At 46.9% G+C, this 19,535-nt stretch overlaps 1 protein-coding gene across 2 annotated transcripts in view; it reads right to left on the bottom strand.

The window, feature by feature from the left end:
• LOC123762993 (sodium-dependent proline transporter) overlaps nt 1–19,535 on the bottom strand; it is a 43,351-nt gene that overhangs the window by 15,217 nt on the left and 8,599 nt on the right. For both annotated transcript variants that reach the window (XM_069302151.1, XM_069302150.1), the window contains exon 2: nt 571–726. In XM_069302151.1, coding sequence (XP_069158252.1) covers nt 571–726 — 156 coding nt within the window. The remainder of the gene's footprint in view (nt 1–570; nt 727–19,535) is intronic.

The following is a 19,535-nucleotide window of genomic DNA, read 5'->3' as shown; positions in this document are numbered from 1 at the left end:
CTCTGACAACCATAATTCTTATACAAGCGTGGTGACACATACCTTGTAGGACTCGTAGGGGGTGGGGACACATACCTTGTAGGACTCGTAGGGCGTGGGGACACATACCTTGTAGGACTCGTAGGGCGTGGGGACACATACCTTGTAGGACTCGTAGGGCGTGGGGACACATACCTTGTAGGACTCGTAGGGCGTGGGGACACATACCTTGTAGGACTCGTAGGGCGTGGGGACACATACCTTGTAGGACTCGTAGGGCGTGGGGACACATACCTTGTAGGACTCGTAGGGCGTGGGGACACATACCTTGTAGGACTCGTAGGGCGTGGGGACACATACCTTGTAGGACTCGTAGGGCGTGGGGACACATACCTTGTAGGACTCGTAGGGCGTGGGGACACATACCTTGTAGGACTCGTAGGGCGTGGGGACACATACCTTGTAGGACTCGTAGGGCGTGGGGACACATACCTTGTAGGACTCGTAGGGCGTGGGGACACATACCTTGTAGGACTCGTAGGGCGTGGGGACACATACCTTGTAGGACTCGTAGGGCGTGGGGACACATACCTTGTAGGACTCGTAGGGCGTGGGGACGTAGTTTTGGCGCCAGCGCTCGTCAGAGGCGCCATTGGTGTAATCCTTAGTGTGGGTGGTGTGGTCCGGCGGGCCGCTGGCGCCTGGCGCTGTGCTCCTCTGCTTGTAGGAGATGGGACTGATCGGGTCCTGTGTGGGAGAGTCTCTTCAGGTCAAGCAGTACGGTATTAGGCTAGTGGAGGATCACCACTGACCACCACCTACAGTGGAGGATTACCTACAGTGAAGGACCACCACCTACAGTGGAGGACCACCATCTACAGTGGAGGACCACCACCTACAGTGGAGGACCACCACCTACAGTGGAGGACCACCACCTACAGTGGAGGACCACCACCTACAGTGGAGGACCACCATCTACAGTGGAGGACCACCACCTACAGTGGAGGACCACCATCTACAGTGGAGGACCACCATCTACAGTGGAGGACCACCACCTACAGTGGAGGACCACCACCTACAGTGGAGGACCACCATCTACAGTGGAGGACCACCACCTACAGTGGAGGACCACCACCTACAGTGGAGGACCACCACCTACAGTGGAGGACCACCATCTACAGTGGAGGACCACCACCTACAGTGGAGGACCACCATCTACAGTGGAGGACCACCACCTACAGTGGAGGACCACCATCTACAGTGGAGGACCACCACCTACAGTGGAGGACCACCACCTACAGTGGAGGACCACCATCTACAGTGGAGGACCACCACCTACAGTGGAGGACCACCACCTACAGTGGAGGACCACCACCTACAGTGGAGGACCACCATCTACAGTGGAGGACCACCACCTACAGTGGAGGACCACCACCTACAGTGGAGGACCACCACCTACAGTGGAGGACCACCATCTACAGTGGAGGACCACCACCTACAGTGGAGGACCACCACCTACAGTGGAGGACCACCACCTACAGTGGAGGACCACCTACAGTGGAGGACCACCATCTACAGTGGAGGATTACCTACACCCCCTTGTCTACCCCCCCCCCCCTTGTTCTCCACTCCCACTTGTTCTCCACCCCCCCCCCCCTTGCCCTCACTCTCCACCCCCCCCCCCCCATGCGTGTATCTGTATAGCAAAACACTCACAATACACTTAGGAAACAAATGAGTGTCTCAGCACGGACAGTTTTGACAACAATGGCTGCTGAACCTGTTCGGTCCAGTCTCTGTGCTGCCGTATTAATGGTAGCTCCTCCTCGTATAGGGTCATGGAGAGCGCTCATCGGCTGACAGCCTGACCAAAAATAAATACGACAGTAATTCCAGATTTCATTAATCATCCTGTTAAATAATATAAGATTACGACAGGTGTTTGTATTCACATGTGTACGGTGTAACAGACAAGACACAGCCAACAAAAGATCAGTTCAAGCCAAGATGAGAAGACAAAAATGTGAGGAACGAGAAGCGGGCGGCGCCATTATCATCCCGGGGAAACAAAAGAGCGTGCGGGAGCGGCCAGTCACAAGAGGGTGACTCTTGTGTAACTTTTACTTCAGTTGGCACGGGTGCTGGAGGCGTGGTTCCTCTTGTACATTCTCACACACTTTCCACACCCACCATTACACCGCCACTTTAACCCTCCTTACTCTCTTTACACCGCTATTGGCGTTTAGAAAAATTATTAGTCATTATTCTCACGCAGCAAACTGCCCAACGGCTAGTTTGTTTCATAAACTTTGCGACTTAAGACAACTTACACAACGTACATGAGACTAACCGTATTAAGTGCATCACATGTATGTTTCCTCATGAGTGTGTTGTGTGCTTGACTACTGACGGTGGCATTATGCTTCTACTATAAGAGGTACCCGGCCGTGCCCGGGTCTCTTGTTCCCCCTCTACCCTCTCTCCTTCCCTCCTCTTCCATCCCTCTCCACCTCCCCCTCTCAGAAAATGTACTATTACAAGGCACTGTAACTGCTGAACAGCTCTATAAGAAACAACAAATATTTCAGACATGACTTATTGAAAAATCGCTTGGGAGAGGGTCTATAAATACCGATATTTCTTACAGTATGTCACTTGGGCCGTCACCGACTGGCCTATGACACTCCCCTACCCAACATGATTAATCTTGCAGAGTTGTGTGAGACTAGCCACAAGCGCCTGGCCTCCAACCTCGGACACAGAGACAGACATTCTGTGTTACAGACACTCTCCACCGCCTCACCTCGGGGGGGGGGGGGACACTGACACTACACACGATAGGCTGTATAAGACCTGACACACTCACTCTATACTACTGGCCAACACTGGCCAGGTGTCAACACTGGCCAGGTGTCAACACTGGCCGGGTGTCAACACTGGCCAAGTGTCAACACTGGCCAGGTGTCAACACTGGCCAGGTGTCAACACTGGCCAGGTGTCAACACTGGCCAGGTGTCAACACTGGCCAGGTGTCAACACTGGCCAGGTGTCAACACTGGCCAGGTGTCAACACTGGCCGGCCCAGTCACTCACCAACGTGTACAAACTACCACAATACACGCCACTTGGGGACTAAGAAGCGCCCCAAGTGAGAGTGCTTATAGTGAGAGTAACTTAGTGAGAGACGTTATAGGGAGAGGGAGTAGAGGACGGGTCTGACCAGCTCCTGGTGACACGCTAACAACCGGTACCATTGATATGTGATCCTCCCTCACCCCCACTCCCTCCCTCACACTGTCTCCTCCCTCACACATTTTCCAGTAAGTCAGGAAAATGCGGCGCAGGTAAACGGCGGGAGTAATGAACAAAACCATTTATTCAATTTCAGACCGTGAATATGGCCGAGGGTTCGCTATACATGCCGATATTTCTTAACTCATGGCACTTGGGCCGACCCCGACTGGTCTATAAAACTCACAGTCCCTGTGTTGCATGTTCGAATGATGGGTAAGGCAAGTCCAAGAGTCTGGCCTTATATATTATATTATATTATATTATATTATATATATATATATATATATATATATATATATATATATATATATATATATATATATATATATATATATATTTCTTTTGCAGGTGGTAAGTATGAACAACCTTGTGAATCAGGGGAAAGGAATGTTAAGTTTGTCAGTTCTTGTCAGGGGGGGGGGGAGGGGGGGGGGAGGGAGAGGGGTAAGAGGGAATATGTTAGCGGCGGTTGGCAGGCTTGACAATACTGCTTCAGGCCTGCCAACACTACCAAACCTTACTTCAGGCCTGTCAACACTACCAAACATTGCTTCAGGCCTGCCACCACTACCAAACATTACTTCAGGCCTGCCACCACTACCAAACATGGCTTCAGGCCTGCCACCACTACCAAACATTACTTCAGGCCTGCCAACACTACCAAACATTACTTCAGGCCTGCCACCACTACCAAACATTACTTCAGGCCTGCCAACACTACCAAACATTACTTCAGGCCTGCCACCACTACCAAACATTACTTCAGGCCTGCCAACACTACCAAACATTACTTCAGGCCTGCCACCACTACCAAACATTACTTCAGGCCTGCCAACACTACCAAACATTACTTCAGGCCTGCCAACACTACCAAACATTACTTCAGGCCTGCCAACACTACCAAACCTTACTTCAGGCCTGCCAACACTACCAAACCTTACTTCAGGCCTGCCAACACTACCAAACATTACTTCAGGCCTGCCAACACTACCAAACCTTACTTCAGGCCTGCCAACACTACCAAACCTTACTTCAGGCCTGCCAACACTACCAAACATTACTTCAGGCCTGCCAACACTACCAAACCTTACTTCAGGCCTGCCAACACTACCAAACCTTACTTCAGGCCTGCCAACACTACCAAACCTTACTTCAGGCCTGCCAACACTACCAAACCTTACTTCAGGCCTGCCAACACTACCAAACCTTACTTCAGGCCTGCCAACACTACCAAACCTTACTTCAGGCCTGCCAACACTACCAAACCTTGCCTACCCCATGCTCATCCCTGCTTCCTCCTCCCACTTCCCATCTCTGTCTCATGTCCTTCACCTGTCTCTCTCTCCTCCCGTGAATACACTTTTTTTTTATCACGGAAAGGAAATATTTCGGATGCCTTGAACACTGTCATCTACCATTGTGTGTGTGTAATTACCCAAGTGTAATTACAGGATGAGAGTTAGGCTCGCGGTGTCCCGTCTTCCCAGTACTCTTTGTCATATAACGCTTTGAAACTATTGACGGTTTTGGCCTCTACCACCTTCTCACTTAACTTGTTCCAACCGTCTACCACCCTGTGAAAGAAAACTTCCTAACATATTTTGGGTCACCTTCATTTCCTTGGCTTGAATCTAGGATCCCTTGTTCTTGAATTTTCAGTTTTCAAGAAATTTCAAGAGTTAATTTTGTCGATTCCTGTTAGTATTTTGTAGTGGTCATATCGCCTTGTTTTGTCCCATCTTTTAGTTTGTCATATTTAACGCCTCTAGCCTCTCCCCGTGCTGATAATGTTGGCGCCAAGCCATTACGACTATACAGCACTTAGAGGGGGTCAAGATAAGGAGTTGGGATGGGACGGAGGGAAGGAATAGTGCCCAACCACTTGGGCTAGGCGGTAGAACAATGGTCTCGCTTCATGCAGGTCGGCGTTCAATCCCCGACCGTCCAAGTGGTTGGGCGGGGGAGTGCTGGGGGAGGGTGCTGGGGGAGGGTGCTGGGGGTCCAGACAATACACGTAGTCGCAGGGAAAGTGATTTAACGCATCAATGGTCTTGTGTGAACATATGACGACTAGACGCGTGCGGCTGTGTGTGTGTGTGTGTGTGTGTGTGTGTGTGTGTGTGTGTGTGTGTGTGTGTGTGTGTGTGTGTGTGTGTGTGTGTGTGTGTGTGTGTGTGTCCCGCACATAAAAGTTAAGTGCTGAGCCACACCTTCATTCGAGGTTATACTAAAACACTGAGCATGTTCCAGGAACACCATCACCATCACCAACACCATCACCATCACCATCACCATCATCATCATCAGTATAATAGTGATGCTGCGAGTAAAAGAAGCACTTGCAGGAGGAGGCGACAGCGCCGGAGACTTTAATGCTGAGAGTAACGGTAGATAGTGATCTCTGGCGCTCAAGGTCGCTTACCGTCTACACCAACACCACCTCTTACTTACCCTGTCTACACCAGCCCCCCTTCTACACCCACTACCCCTCTTCCCCCCTCTACACCCACTACCCCTCTTCCCCCCTCTACACCCACTTACCCCGGTGCTACACCAGGTAAAGGTGGTGTGGTGGGGCAGTATGGACAGGAACTACTTACGTGTTATGGGAGCTGACCTGGAGGTCAAAGGTCAGCTTGGCGGCCCGTGAGAGTAAGACAGTAAGAGACAGTTTACCTGGAAGAGAAGAGCCACGAGGCGCTACATGACACATGTGTCACTCACAACCTTACCCTCTAACTTGGTAACACATTAACAAGGCTAAAATTAGTAGTACATCTACACAGGTCTTTTGGTTGAGATAAGCATGAATATTGGTGTATGGTAAGGGAGCTGGGGCTGGGACTGACCATATACTAGTGACAAACAGCAGGACGGAGATACTCCATATTTATACACTGAGAAAAAGCCTTTGATAGTTTACATTAAGGTCTGCTGTAAATACTTAAGAAAAGTACAAGAGTTTTCAGTGAGGCTCGTCCCAGAATTATATGTTGATGGAGTACCATTTTCTTTTCAAAGAGTTACATTTAGTTATCCTATATATATATATATATATATATATATATATATATATATATATATATATATATATATATATATATATATATATATATATATATATATATATATATATATATATATTATATACCCCTTTATATTATATACACATTATATATAATATATATTATATATATAATATATATTATATATATATAATATATAATGTGTGTGTGTGTACTCACCTATTTGTGCTTGCGGGGGTTGAGCTTTGGCTCTTTGGTCCCGCCTCTCAACTGTCAATCAACTGGTGTACAGATTCCTGAGCCTACTGGGCTCTATCATATCTACATTTAAAACTGTGTATGGAGTCAGCCTCCACCACATCACTGCATAGTGCATTCCATCCGTTAACTACTCTGACACTGAAAAAGTTCCTTCTAACGTCTCTGTGGCTCATGTGTGTGTGTGTGTGTGTGTGGTGTGTGTGTGTGTGTGTGTGTGTGTGTGTGTGTGTGTGTGTGTGTGTGTGTGTGTGTGTGTGTGTGTGTGTGTGTGTGTGTGTGTCGGTCATCTACAATTTATCAACACTTTCCTTTCTCAAAGAGACATTAATTCAGACAAACCTTCCCATGACAGATAAAACACATTCTTTCACACCAGACAATGCGCTACATAGTCTCACGTGAAGACTATATGCACTCACGCACAGAAATACATTTTACAGTGTCAGAGTAGTTAACAGGTGGAATGCATTAGGCAGTGATGTGGTGGAGGCTGACTCCATACACAGTTCAAGTGTAGATATGATAGAGCCCAGTAGGCTCAGGAACCTGTACACCAGTTGACTGACAGTTGAGAGGCGGGTCCAAACAGCCAGAGCTCAACCCCCACAAGCACAACTAGGTGATAACAAAGCGGTGGGTGGTGAGGAGGAAGAGTAAGAGCGTCACCAAAGAGCACACAGTAATGGTGAAGGGAACTTTCACAGTGGCGTGTACAGTGATCACTATGGCTGCCACCCGTCACTACACACCCCTGTCTCACTCTCTCCTCTCCCTGTCTCTCTCTCTGCCTCACTCTCACCTGTTCCCAAGAGTGACTATGTAATGCATCAGTTATACAATGTATGTGAAGTAACTATAACCCGAGCTTGTAAAAGCATCTTAATTACCCTTTTTTAGACGCTCTCTTACCCTGTCAAAGTGGTACAGACATTATATATATGAGTGTCAGACCACGGAGGAAGAATTGAAACAGGAATTTCCTTAAGTGCTTTGGTATATGAATACATTTTCAGAAGGAATGGATGTATATATAATAATGTATGAATGAATGTATAGTGTGTTTAAGAATGTGTGTTTACAGAGTATGTGTAGTCTAATCGGAATTGCATTTCACCTTTGTAAACGCACATTAATAACACTATGTAAAAAGACACCTCGAACACTTTATGTAGGACAGACGAAAATCTGTTTATGTAAGTTAGATTCGCATTTAAGAACCCTAAATCCTTCTGTGGTCGACTGTCCAATACATCCCTGATGTATATGTGTAACAGATGTCTCGCCCTGTCCACGGAGGACGGAAGAACATGTATATATGCTGGTTAGCATTGTTAATGTGTGGCCACGTCTGTGGTAGAAGCGAGGCTTAACTGGCCGGCCTCTCACAGTGTTCAAGAGAGAACTGGATAAACACCTCCGTGGATACCTGATCAACCAGGCTATGACTCGTACGTCAGGTTGCGACCAGTCGCAACCAACAGCCTGGTTGATCATTAAACAAGCCGGGAGGCCTGGGGCCAGATTCACGAAAGCACTTATGCAAGCACTTACGAACCTGTACATCTTTTCTCAATCTTTGACGGCTTTGTTTACAATTATTAAACAGTTAATGAGCTCCGAAGCACCAGGAAGCTGTTTATAACAATAACAACAGTTGAATGGCAAGTTTTTATGCTTGTAAACTGTTTAATAAATGTAACCAAAGCCGTCAAAGATTGAGGAAAGATGTACACGTTCGTAAGTGCTTGCGTAAGTTCTTTCGTGAATCTGGCCCCTGGTCGGAGACTGTGCCGCGGGGCCGTTGATCCCCGGAACCTCCACAAGGTATCTACAATGTGGGAAGGTTTACCTGGAGTGTGGAGAGGTAAATATGGAATATCAACTGGAAGACGACTAACACTGCCTCACATTACAAGGTCGGAAGGAGTTGTTGAAGCCTGCTGATAACTATGGGGCCGGAGGCCAGGAGCTAGACCCCCTCCCGAGCAAGGCCTGGTAGCAGGATCCCCCCCCCCCCACTACAGGTAGCCAGCCTTACCAAGGTCACAGAGCGTAGCCAGGAAGTACTAGCGAGGAGCCAGTTTTAAATACCAGCTGGTCAGGAGAGCTGTAGTTGGTGGCATGCTGCTTCTCTGCCTCTACCGTCTTTTGTTGTTGTTAATGTCTTTGTTGGCCCCCCCCCCCCTCTGTCTCGACCACGGCAACAGCCAACCACAGCCTCCACCACCACCCACATGCCCAATGACTGTTGCCATGACCTGCTGGCACAAACATGGCAACAGTGAACAAGGCGCCAGCACCCACCACCACTGCACGAGCGACCATCAACACACACCAGGAAACCCTAATGAGAGGTGTCAGGTGTGTTAGTGTTAGTGATGATGAGAGTGTCAGCTTCGTGGCCACACCCCTGGCACCCCCCCCCCCCCCTGCCACACATTACGGTAGTCTCCATGGCTTGGTCCACCTGCTACAGAGGGGAGGGGGGGGGGGTAGATGGGGTAGAGGGAGGGGCAGGGTAAGCAGTGGGAGGGTGGGTGAAGGTCGCCCCATAAGGAAGAGGTCCCCCACACCAGTCTGGGTACACACTGGTGTATATACACACAGTATTCACATACACACTGGTGTGTATACACACAGTATTCACATACACACTGGTACTAAATACACACAGTATACCTGGTCCGCCTCAGATCACCTGGTAACCTCTGCCACTAATTTAATGACCATTATATTGTTGTGTTGTGTGGGGTGCTTAATGGTCTCAGGTGGTGGTAGTGGATCCTCTCACACCGTACCTCTGGGGTGTTGGTACTTCCTATACGCGGCACTCGATCCTCTATGACCTGAGAGTTGTGTGTCATCCAAGTGACCTCCAAGACGTGGTGTTCCCTGCCCCAACCTCACGAGCACTCGCTGCAACACACACACACATACACCACACACACACACACACACACACACACACACACACACACACACACACACACACACACACACACACACATAAGGGGCCGTCACTCCCCTGCTGCATTGTTAACACCATACTCAACCATCCCTTACACACCTCTAGCACACACACACACACGTGTTGTTAATGTGTGGTGTTGTGTTGACACGCCTCCCTCTACACCACCGACACCTTCACTCATCTTCACTCTTCCTGCACTCATGTTCTGTGTAGCCTCCCCTGCCCCCCTCCCACAACACTTTATAAACACTTTCCTTTTCCCCTTCTGGGAGCGGCTCCCACGGTGAGGGAGGGGGGAGCGGCTCCCACGGTGAGGGAGGGGGAGCGGCTCCCACGGTGAGGGAGGGGGAGCGGCTCCCACGGTGAGGGAGGGGGAGCGGCTCCCACGGTGAGGGAGGGGGAGCGGCTCCCACGGTGAGGGAGGGGGGAGCGGCTCCTACGGTGATGGAGGGGGAGCGGCTCCCACGGTGAGGGAGGGGGAGCGGCTCCCACGGTGAGGGAGGGGGAAGCGGCTCCCACGGTGAGGGAGGGGGAGCGGCTCCCACGGTGAGGGAGGGGGAGCGGCTCCCACGGTGAGGGAGGGGGGAGCGGCTCCCACGGTGAGGGAGGGGGAAGCGGCTCCCACGGTGAGGGAGGGGGAGCGGCTCCCACGGTGAGGGAGGGGGAGCGGCTCCCACGGTGAGGGAGGGGGAGCGGCTCCCACGGTGAGGGAGGGGGAGCGGCTCCCACGGTGAGGGAGGGGGAGCGGCTCCCACGGTGAGGGAGGGGGAGCTACTCTCCACGCTGGACGTGTTCAAGAACAGTTTTCTCCACTATTAGAGCGTGGAACACCTCCCCCTCCCCCCCCCCCTCCTTCTCTCTCTAGTAGTCACCTAGTTGTGCTTGCGGAGGGTGAGCTCTGGCTTTTTGGTCCCGCCTCTCAACTGTCAATCAACTAGTATACAGATTCTGGAGCCTATTGAGCTCTATCAAATCTACATCTGAAACTGTGTATGGAGTCAACCTCCACCACATCACTGCCTAATGCATTCCACCTGTTAACTACTCTCAATCACCCCCCCCCCCCATCACACACCCATAATAAAAGCTAACTCAAAAAATTATAATAAAAAATAACTAATAAAACAAACCACACTGATAAACTTACGTGAAGTGATCAAACGAAGTTGGAACTTGATAATTATCAAGGGGGGGGAATAATCAACAATACTACAACAATTATACTAATGACTTCACACATAAAAAAAATGTATATAAAACACAAGCAAAATAGAAAACAATTGTAAAATACTAGCCAAAATTTTATAAAAACATATATATCACACAAAACTATACACCACAAAATGTATTGTACAACTTAATTAAAGAACTAAAACAATATACAATATCATCATTTTGAAACGCTATGCGTACTAGAGGCTTCAGGTATTATATGTACTACCTCTATCTATAAATCCAACATTATGTTTGTAAAACAACTATGTATGTACTTTCCTAAATAAAATTAATTTTACTTTACTTAAATAAGTAAAAAAAAAGACAAATCATGGTAAACTAAAGAATTTTTTTAAATTATAAAATTTAAAAAACGCCAGGATGAACTATAAATCAAAATACAAGGCCTACGGTGCATACTAGTCTGTACTACTACATACTAGCTAGTATAGTATAGTATGCTAGTATAGATACATACTACCATACGACACTAGAGGGCTGGGGGGGAGAGGCACTTTATCTTAAAATTTAAAATCGAAGCCTATGGTATTTGTATTGAGGAAAATACAAGTATTTTTTAATAAACTCTAATTTTATTATTCTCTAATCTATTTTAATAAAATATTTTTTAAATAAACTCCTATTTTAGCGCCCATCCTCCCTGTGCTCTAGTATGGTATATGTGTATAATTGTGCCAGCTATAATGCTGGATACATCGGCAGTTCCGTTCGGAACTTTGAGATTAGGATACTTGAGCACCGGGTAGTGATGTCTGTTTTTATTTTAGATACTATGATGAATACGAGAAGTATTCGAAACTTCTTTTAAAGTAAAGAATCTGAAACAAGATGTTTATTATATCAATAGTTTTCCTATTAATATATATATATATAATATATATATAATATATATATATATATATATATATATATATATATATATATATATATATATATATATATATATATATATATATATATATATATTATTTTATATTACACCTCCAGAAACACCCTACTGCTACAGTCACCATACTTATTTCATCAATCATTTGGCCACCCCTCCCCCCTTCCCACACACACACACACACACACACACACACACGCGGATAGAGGTGTCTAGAGATGAAGTGGAAAATATGCTAAAGGAGCTCGGGAAGAACAAAGCAGCTGGCCCAGATGGCGTTTCACCATGGGTTCTGAGAGAATGTGCATCTGAGCTCAGCATTCCACTTCACCTGATCTTTCAGGCATCCCTGTGTACAGGAATCGTAGCAGGCGTGTGGAAACAGGCTAACATAGTTCCAATCTACAAAAGTGGCAGCAGGGAAGACCCCCTCAATTATAGACCTGTATCATTGACAAGTGTAATAGTGAAAGTATTGGAAAAGCTAATCAAAACTAAATGGGTAGAACACCTGGAGAGAAATGATATAATATCAGACAGACAGTATGGTTTTCGATCTGGAAGATCCTGTGTATCGAATTTACTCAGTTTCTATGATCGAGCCACAGAGATATTACACGAAAGAGATGGTTGGGTTGACTGCATCTATCTGGACCTAAAAAAGGCTTTCGACAGAGTTCCACATAAGAGGTTGTTCTGGAAACTGGAAAATATTGGAGGGGTGACAGGTAAGCTTCTATCATGGATGAAAAATTTCTGACTGATAGAAAAATGAGGGCAGTAATCAGAGGCAATGTATCGGAATGGAGAAATGTCACAAGTGGAGTACCACAGGGTTCAGTTCTTGCACCAGTGATGTTTATTGTGTACATAAATGATCTACCAGTTGGTATACAGAATTATATGAACATGTTTGCTGATGATGCTAAGATAATAGGAAGGATAAGAAATTTAGATGATTGTCATGCCCTTCAAGAAGACCTGGACAAAATAAGTATATGGAGCACCACCTGGCAAATGGAATTTAATGTTAATAAATGTCATGTTATGGAATGTGGAATAGGAGAACATAGACCCCATACAACCTATATATTATGTGAGAAATCTTTAAAAAATTCTGATAAAGAAAGAGATCTAGGGGTGGTTCTAGATAGAAAACTATCACCTGAGGACCACATAAAGAATATTGTGCAAGGAGCCTATGCGATGCTTTCTAACTTCAGAATTGCATTTAAATACATGGATGGCGATATACTAAAGAAATTGTTCATGACTTTTGTTAGGCCAAAGCTAGAATATGCAGCTGTTGTGTGGTGCCCATATCTTAAGAAGCACATCAACAAACTGGAAAAGGTGCAAAGACATGCTACGAAGTGGCTCCCAGAACTGAAGGGCAAGAGCTACGAGGAGAGGTTGGAAGCATTAAACATGCCAAAACTAGAAGACAAAAGAAAAAGAGGTGATATGATCACTACATACAAAATAGTAACAGGAATTGATAAAATCGACAGGGAAGATTTCCTGAGACCTGGCACTTCAAGAACAAGAGGTCATAGATTTAAACTAGCTAAACACAGATGCCGAAGAAATATAAGAAAATTCACCTTCGCAAATAGAGTGGTAGACGGTTGGAACAAGTTAAGTGAGAAGGTGGTGGAGGCCAAGACCGTCAGTAGTTTCAAAGCGTTATATGACAAAGAGTGCTGGGAAGACGGGACACCACGAGCGTAGCTCTCATCCTGTAACTACACTTAGGTAATTACACTTAGGTAATTACACACACACACACACACACATACACACACACACACACACACACACACACACACACACACACACACACACACACACACACACACACACACACACACACACACACACACACACGGCTCACTTACATCAACACATTATACTCTCATCAGCTTTGAAAAGTTAACACCTTGAAAGATTACCACAAAGCCTCAATGTACGAATACCTGGATAGATTGTTTAGAAAGTGGTGTCCGCTATCATTAATCGAACACCCACCTCCTCCACTCCTCCACCTCACTACCACCACCCAATCACCCACCACCACCCAAACACCCACCACCACCACCACCCAAACACCCACCACCACCACCACCCAAACACCCACCACCACCACCCAAACACCCACCACCACCACCCAAACACCCACCACCACCACCACCCAAACACCCACCACTACCACCACCCAGACACCCACCACACACCCCACCTACAAAACACCCGCAGAGGACACTAAATTATAGACCAGTATAAATGCCAGGAGATCCTGGAGAGGATGTGTAACGGAAGGGGGAAATTCATGCTTGAAAAACTTGAAAGAATTCTACCACAAGGTCACCGAATGAAGACCGGGTAGACCGCATCCTTCTAGAGTGTAGAAAAGCATTTGATACTGTTCTCGTGTAAGGCTGGTGTACAATGTAGACAACCTAGGAAAGTTTGTTTGAGAGATTATGAACTTTGAAAGTTTATGTCCGTCAACTAGGAAAGTTTGTTTGAAAGTTTATGAACTTTGAAAGTTTATGTCCGTCAGGGAACACCTGAGGGACATAAAAGAAGGTTTGAGTGAGACAAGGAGTGAAGCAGGAGAGATGTGACAAGGGATGTGCCTCAAGGCTCGCTACCGGTGTAAATACTGTTTATAATTTATGTGAATGATTAACCCCGAGAGTGAGTTCTCATAACATTCCCAGACGACGCAGAGCTAATGTGGTATATAAATATTGACAAGGACTGCAAGCTAACGGGAAGATGTTGACAACTTTCAGGACTAGGCAGACAGCTGGCTCTTAAGAGTTCAACCACCAACACGTGTAGGACAAGAAGAACTCTACACCACAAGAGGAAGGTAACTACAGCAGTCGTCTAGGGACAATCATCTGGGTGTGGATATAATCCTATACCTAAACCTCCAAGGAGTGCCGGACCAACGGGCTGTGGTGGGTATGTGGGCCTGCGGGCCGCTCCAAGCAACAGCCTGGTGGACCAAACTCTCACAAGTCAAGCCTGGCCTCGGGGCGGGCTTGGGGAGTAGATGAACTCCCAGAACCCCATCAACCAGGTATCAACCAGGTAAGTACCACAGCCACGTGTAAACAGGAGAACGCTCTCAACATATGGGAATTAGCTAGTTAATATTTTAAAAATGTATTTAACGATGTAAATAATGAGAGTGAAGAAGATAATGTATAGCGCACATATGCAGCCAGTACAACACCAGCATGTACCTTGTGAAGTACAACAACACTTGAGAATGAGTAGAGCTTTACAACCAGGCTAGTTCCTGACGTAAGAACACGGATTATAAGCGAATATTACAACCAAAGAGGAGAAAAGGGGAGAGATGGGACATGTTCACCACATACAAGATTCTAAGGGGAATATATACGGTGGACAAGGATAATCTCCTTGAAATGAGGGAAAGTAGGAAAAAGGACAAAGGTTAAAGCTAGAAAAGCAAATAAGCCAAAGAAAAATACAGAAATATTCATACCTTGTGCGGGTGGTTAACAAGTGGAATGTACTGGCACAAGAAGTTGTGGAAGGAAGTATTTATCAAAGGAAGGCACCAAGCCGGGACGGTTATGTAGCACACAAGTTGTGGAAGCCAAGGTCAAAGTACGATAAATAAACAATGAGGTAAAGAGTGTGAGGTAACCACCAGCCCTCATAACCCTGAGGTAAGAGAGGCAGCAGAGGTAATCCCAGCTTTAATTTATGTGAGTGTGAGAACGCTTCACCACAGGAGCGCGGTGGTGTTACACAAGGCATCAATATCATCCTCCTGACTGCTACATCAACGCCTCCTGCCTCTCAGCATCACTGCACCGCCTCACACACCTTGGTAACACCATCGCTCCATCAATGTCAGCAAGAGAGAACAACTGCCTTCACCGTTACTGCCCTCAACACGTGCAAGTGTTGAGAGAGAGGCGCAGCAGCAACATACAAGAATGTTAAGAGAGAGGCAGCAGCAGCAACACGCAAGACACGACAGATGAAGGCTACGTCGTGTAAGTGCGTGTGAGGTGTCACAGTGCATGTCTCCTTCTCTTGCTGGTTACTGAGTGGCATCACACTCTTCTCACACTAAATTACCTCCTGCGTGTTCCTCAAGTATCTTAACAATCTCTCACACTCTCTCTCTGTCGTATCCAGATGTAGTAGAGTGCAGTTAACTTGGCACCAACTGAACATTGACCAGTTTGAAGTCTTATATTTTCGGGTGGTGGGTGGATGTGGGTGGGTGTGTGTGGGCGGGGTGGTGGGTGTGTGGGTGTGCGGGAGGTTAAACACAGACGTCACATATGGGTGAGAGTGCCGCTGGGGAGCCCAGATACACCCTCAACTGTGAACGGATATCCCCTCCCCCCTCTCTCATCTTCCCCAAAATAATAAAAAGTGGACCATCACCTCGTCCCTTCACAAGGGAAGCCTTGCCCTAGAATGCCGCCTCTGGGACTCTTGCAGCTCCCGGCTGTCTCCTTCTTCTGCCGTTGCGTATTTTAAACACTGGGAAATCCCGGGTAAAAAAAAAAGATAGCGCGGGAACCATAAAAGTTGATGAGGATTGCGGCAACATTTGCCCGTGTGCGTTGGTGCGCTGTCTCCCTGCACCGACACTGTCCAGAGTAATGACCCGCGGTGTGGCACCGCCGCGCGCATCAACCATCATAACTTACGTGCCTTAAACCAGGCCTTTATATTCCTCCACATTATCGCCCCGAATATTTTAGCCTTTATCTTCCCTTCAAAAACGTGTATCTTTTATTTTCTTTCTGTAATACACAGGGTTGAGATCATACATTCCCTCGCTGCCAGACGTGTGTGGATTTCTTACCCTCGCTGCCAGACGTGTGTGGATTTCTTACCCTCGCTGCCAGACGTGTGCGTATTTCTTACCCTCGCTGCCAGACGTGTGCGTATTTCTTACCCTCGCTGCCAGACGTGTGCGTATTTCTTACCCTCGCTGCCAGACGTGTGCGTATTTCTTACCCTCGCTGCCAGACGTGTGCGTATTTCTTACCCTCGCTGCCAGACGTGTGCGTATTTCTTACCCTCGCTGCCAGACGTGTGCGTATTTCTTACCCTCGCTGCCAGACGTGTGCGTATTTCTTACCCTCGCTGCCAGACGTGTGCGTATTTCTCACCCTCGCTGCCAGACGTGCGTATTTCCTTCCCTCGCTGCCAGATGTGTGCGTATTTCCTACCCACGCTGCCAGATGTGTGCGTATTTCCTACCCTCGCTGCCAGACGTGTGCGTATTTCCTACCCTCGCTGCCAGACGTATGCGTATTTCCTACCCTCGCTGCCAGACGTGTGCGTATTTCCTTCCCTCGCTGCCAGATGTGTGCGTATTTCCTACCCACGCTGCCTGCCAGGTGTATGCGTATTTCCTACCCTCGCTACCAGATGTACGATCCATGCCTCGCTGCTAGACATATGTACGATACATGCCTCGCTGCCAGATGTATGTACGATCCATGCCTCGCTGCCAGATGTATGTACGATACAAGCCTCGCTGCCAGATGTATGTACGATCCATGCCTCGCTGCCAGATGTATGTATGTTTCCATGCCTCACTGCCAGATGTATGTATATTTCCATGCCTCGCTGCCAGATGTATGTATATTCCCATGCCTGGTGTTGCCCTATGCCCCACTGCCAGACGACCATCTTCCTGGAAGCAGACAGGCAGCAGCAAGGTTTGGAGAGGGACCTACATACTCTACCTGCTAAAAATTACGCACCTTGTCTGTAATACGGCTGCCTTATTTCATCACCAAGTAATGGTGTTAGGTAATGTGTGAGTGCGTGAGATGACATGACTCATGTACTCACCCAACTAGGTGAGTACATGAGTCATGGAGGCGGTCACAGAGGCAGGCATGAAGGGAGGAATGTTGAATGCACTTCCTGGCGCCACAACGGACTCTTGTCGTATACAACAAAAGCCTAGGGCACCCAAACATCGTACTGCGTGCAAACAACGTAATATTGTGTTCGAAACGTGACTGTAGTATTGTACTGGATTTTAAAATGTCATAGTTGTATTTAAAGTATTATATTAGTTTGGGTTTAATTAACGGTTAAAGTACATGAGAGACAATAAATTGGGCTCAAGATGTAAACTTGTGAGTGGAGCGACCAAGGGAGAGTGGGCTTGTGGCCGTCACTGCACCAGTGTGGCAACAGTGCATCAAAAAGACAAATGAAGATCGTGGAGGCAGAAGCGTACTTCCTACCAGCAAGGACACGCTGTGCAACCACATACGACTACTACATAAAACACCACACGGTACATGCCAACACTCACCTTCACTCACGCTAGAGCACAACTGTCACCGTCACTATCATAGTCACCGTCACCGTCACTGTCACTGGGCCATACTCCCACACTCCGGGCCAGTCTACTGATTTATTATATATGTATAATGTGTGTATGTGTGTATGTGTGTGTGTGTGTGTGTGTGTGTGTGTGTGTGTGTGTGTGTGTGTGTGTGTGTGTGTGTGTGTGTGTGTGTGTGTGTGTGCGTGCCTGCGTGTGTGTAACAGTTTCAGACCGCGAAGGAAGAATTAAGACAGGAAATTCCTCAAGTACTTACGTATTTAATGATATTTCATCAGAAGGATGGATTTACAAATCAGTGTAGACATAGATTGAATAGAACCGAATTGAAAAAAATCAAATTTGTGGTGGGCTTTCGGGTCTCTGGCAGGGGGGGGGAGGGGAGGGGGCTAAGTTGGCGTTATGTGTTTATGGTGCTATGGGCTTAATTTGAATAGCAGGAAATTCCTTTTATTTTTTCCCAGATCAGTGAATAATGGTGCTATATTCTAGCACCATTTATAGAATAATTCTATAAAAATTGTTTTGAATTTGTTTAAATGTTGTAAAGGAATGTGTTTAAATAGCGGACAGAAAGTGGAAATGGTGATAGTGGTGGGAATGTGACCCTGGCACACTACTCCCTCCTGTACTCTGCCCACCCCGACCAGCCTATGTCCGTCCCTTACATAGACCAGTCTTCCTGCAAAGTTGGGTAAAGCTAGTAGCCCCAAGCGGCTGGCCTCACACCGCAATCAGAAAATTAATTACCAATCCATGAAAAAAATGCGAAAACTCTACGGATACCAAATATCCGATTTTAATCTTATTGATAATCGCCGGGATTACTATAGATGTGGATATTTCTTGCAGGGTGGCACCGACTGACCTATGACACTCCATACCCTCAGGTGTGTCATCTTGAAAAGTTTGGTGAGGCTAGTCCAATGTTGTAAGGTTGTTGTTGTTAAGACACGTCACGAAACAACACAACATAGAATACTTAGTAACACACCTGCAGCACCTAGTAACAACACACCTGCACCACTCAGTAACAACACACCTGCACCACCCAGTAACAACACACCTGCACCACCCAGTAACAACACACCTGATGTCGGTGAAATACGGAACACGGAAATATAATTTATGAATATAAAACACACTGAATAAGATTCCTGTTTCAGGAGACCACGGAACACGGAAATAACGCTTAAAGTAACACTAGTAGTCTGTGTCAAGTAACACTAGCCTGTGTCACGTAACTAGTGTCAAGTGACTCTAGCCTGTCAAGTAACTCTAGCCTGTGTCAAGTAGCACTAACCTGTGTCAAGTAACACTAGCCGGTGTCAAGTAACTAGTGTCAAGTAGCACTAACCTGTGTCAAGTGACACTAGCCTGTGTCAAGTAACACTAGCCTGTGTCAAGTAACACTAGCCTGTGTCAAGTAACACTAGCCTGTGTCAAGTAACACTAGCCTGTGTCAAGTAACACTAGCCTGTGTCAAGTGACACTACCCTGTGT

Source organism: Procambarus clarkii, chromosome 47, assembly GCF_040958095.1.
Source record: "Procambarus clarkii isolate CNS0578487 chromosome 47, FALCON_Pclarkii_2.0, whole genome shotgun sequence".
In the NCBI taxonomy this organism is placed as follows: domain Eukaryota; kingdom Metazoa; phylum Arthropoda; class Malacostraca; order Decapoda; family Cambaridae; genus Procambarus; species Procambarus clarkii.
This window is presented reverse-complemented; position numbering and strand designations above follow the sequence as displayed.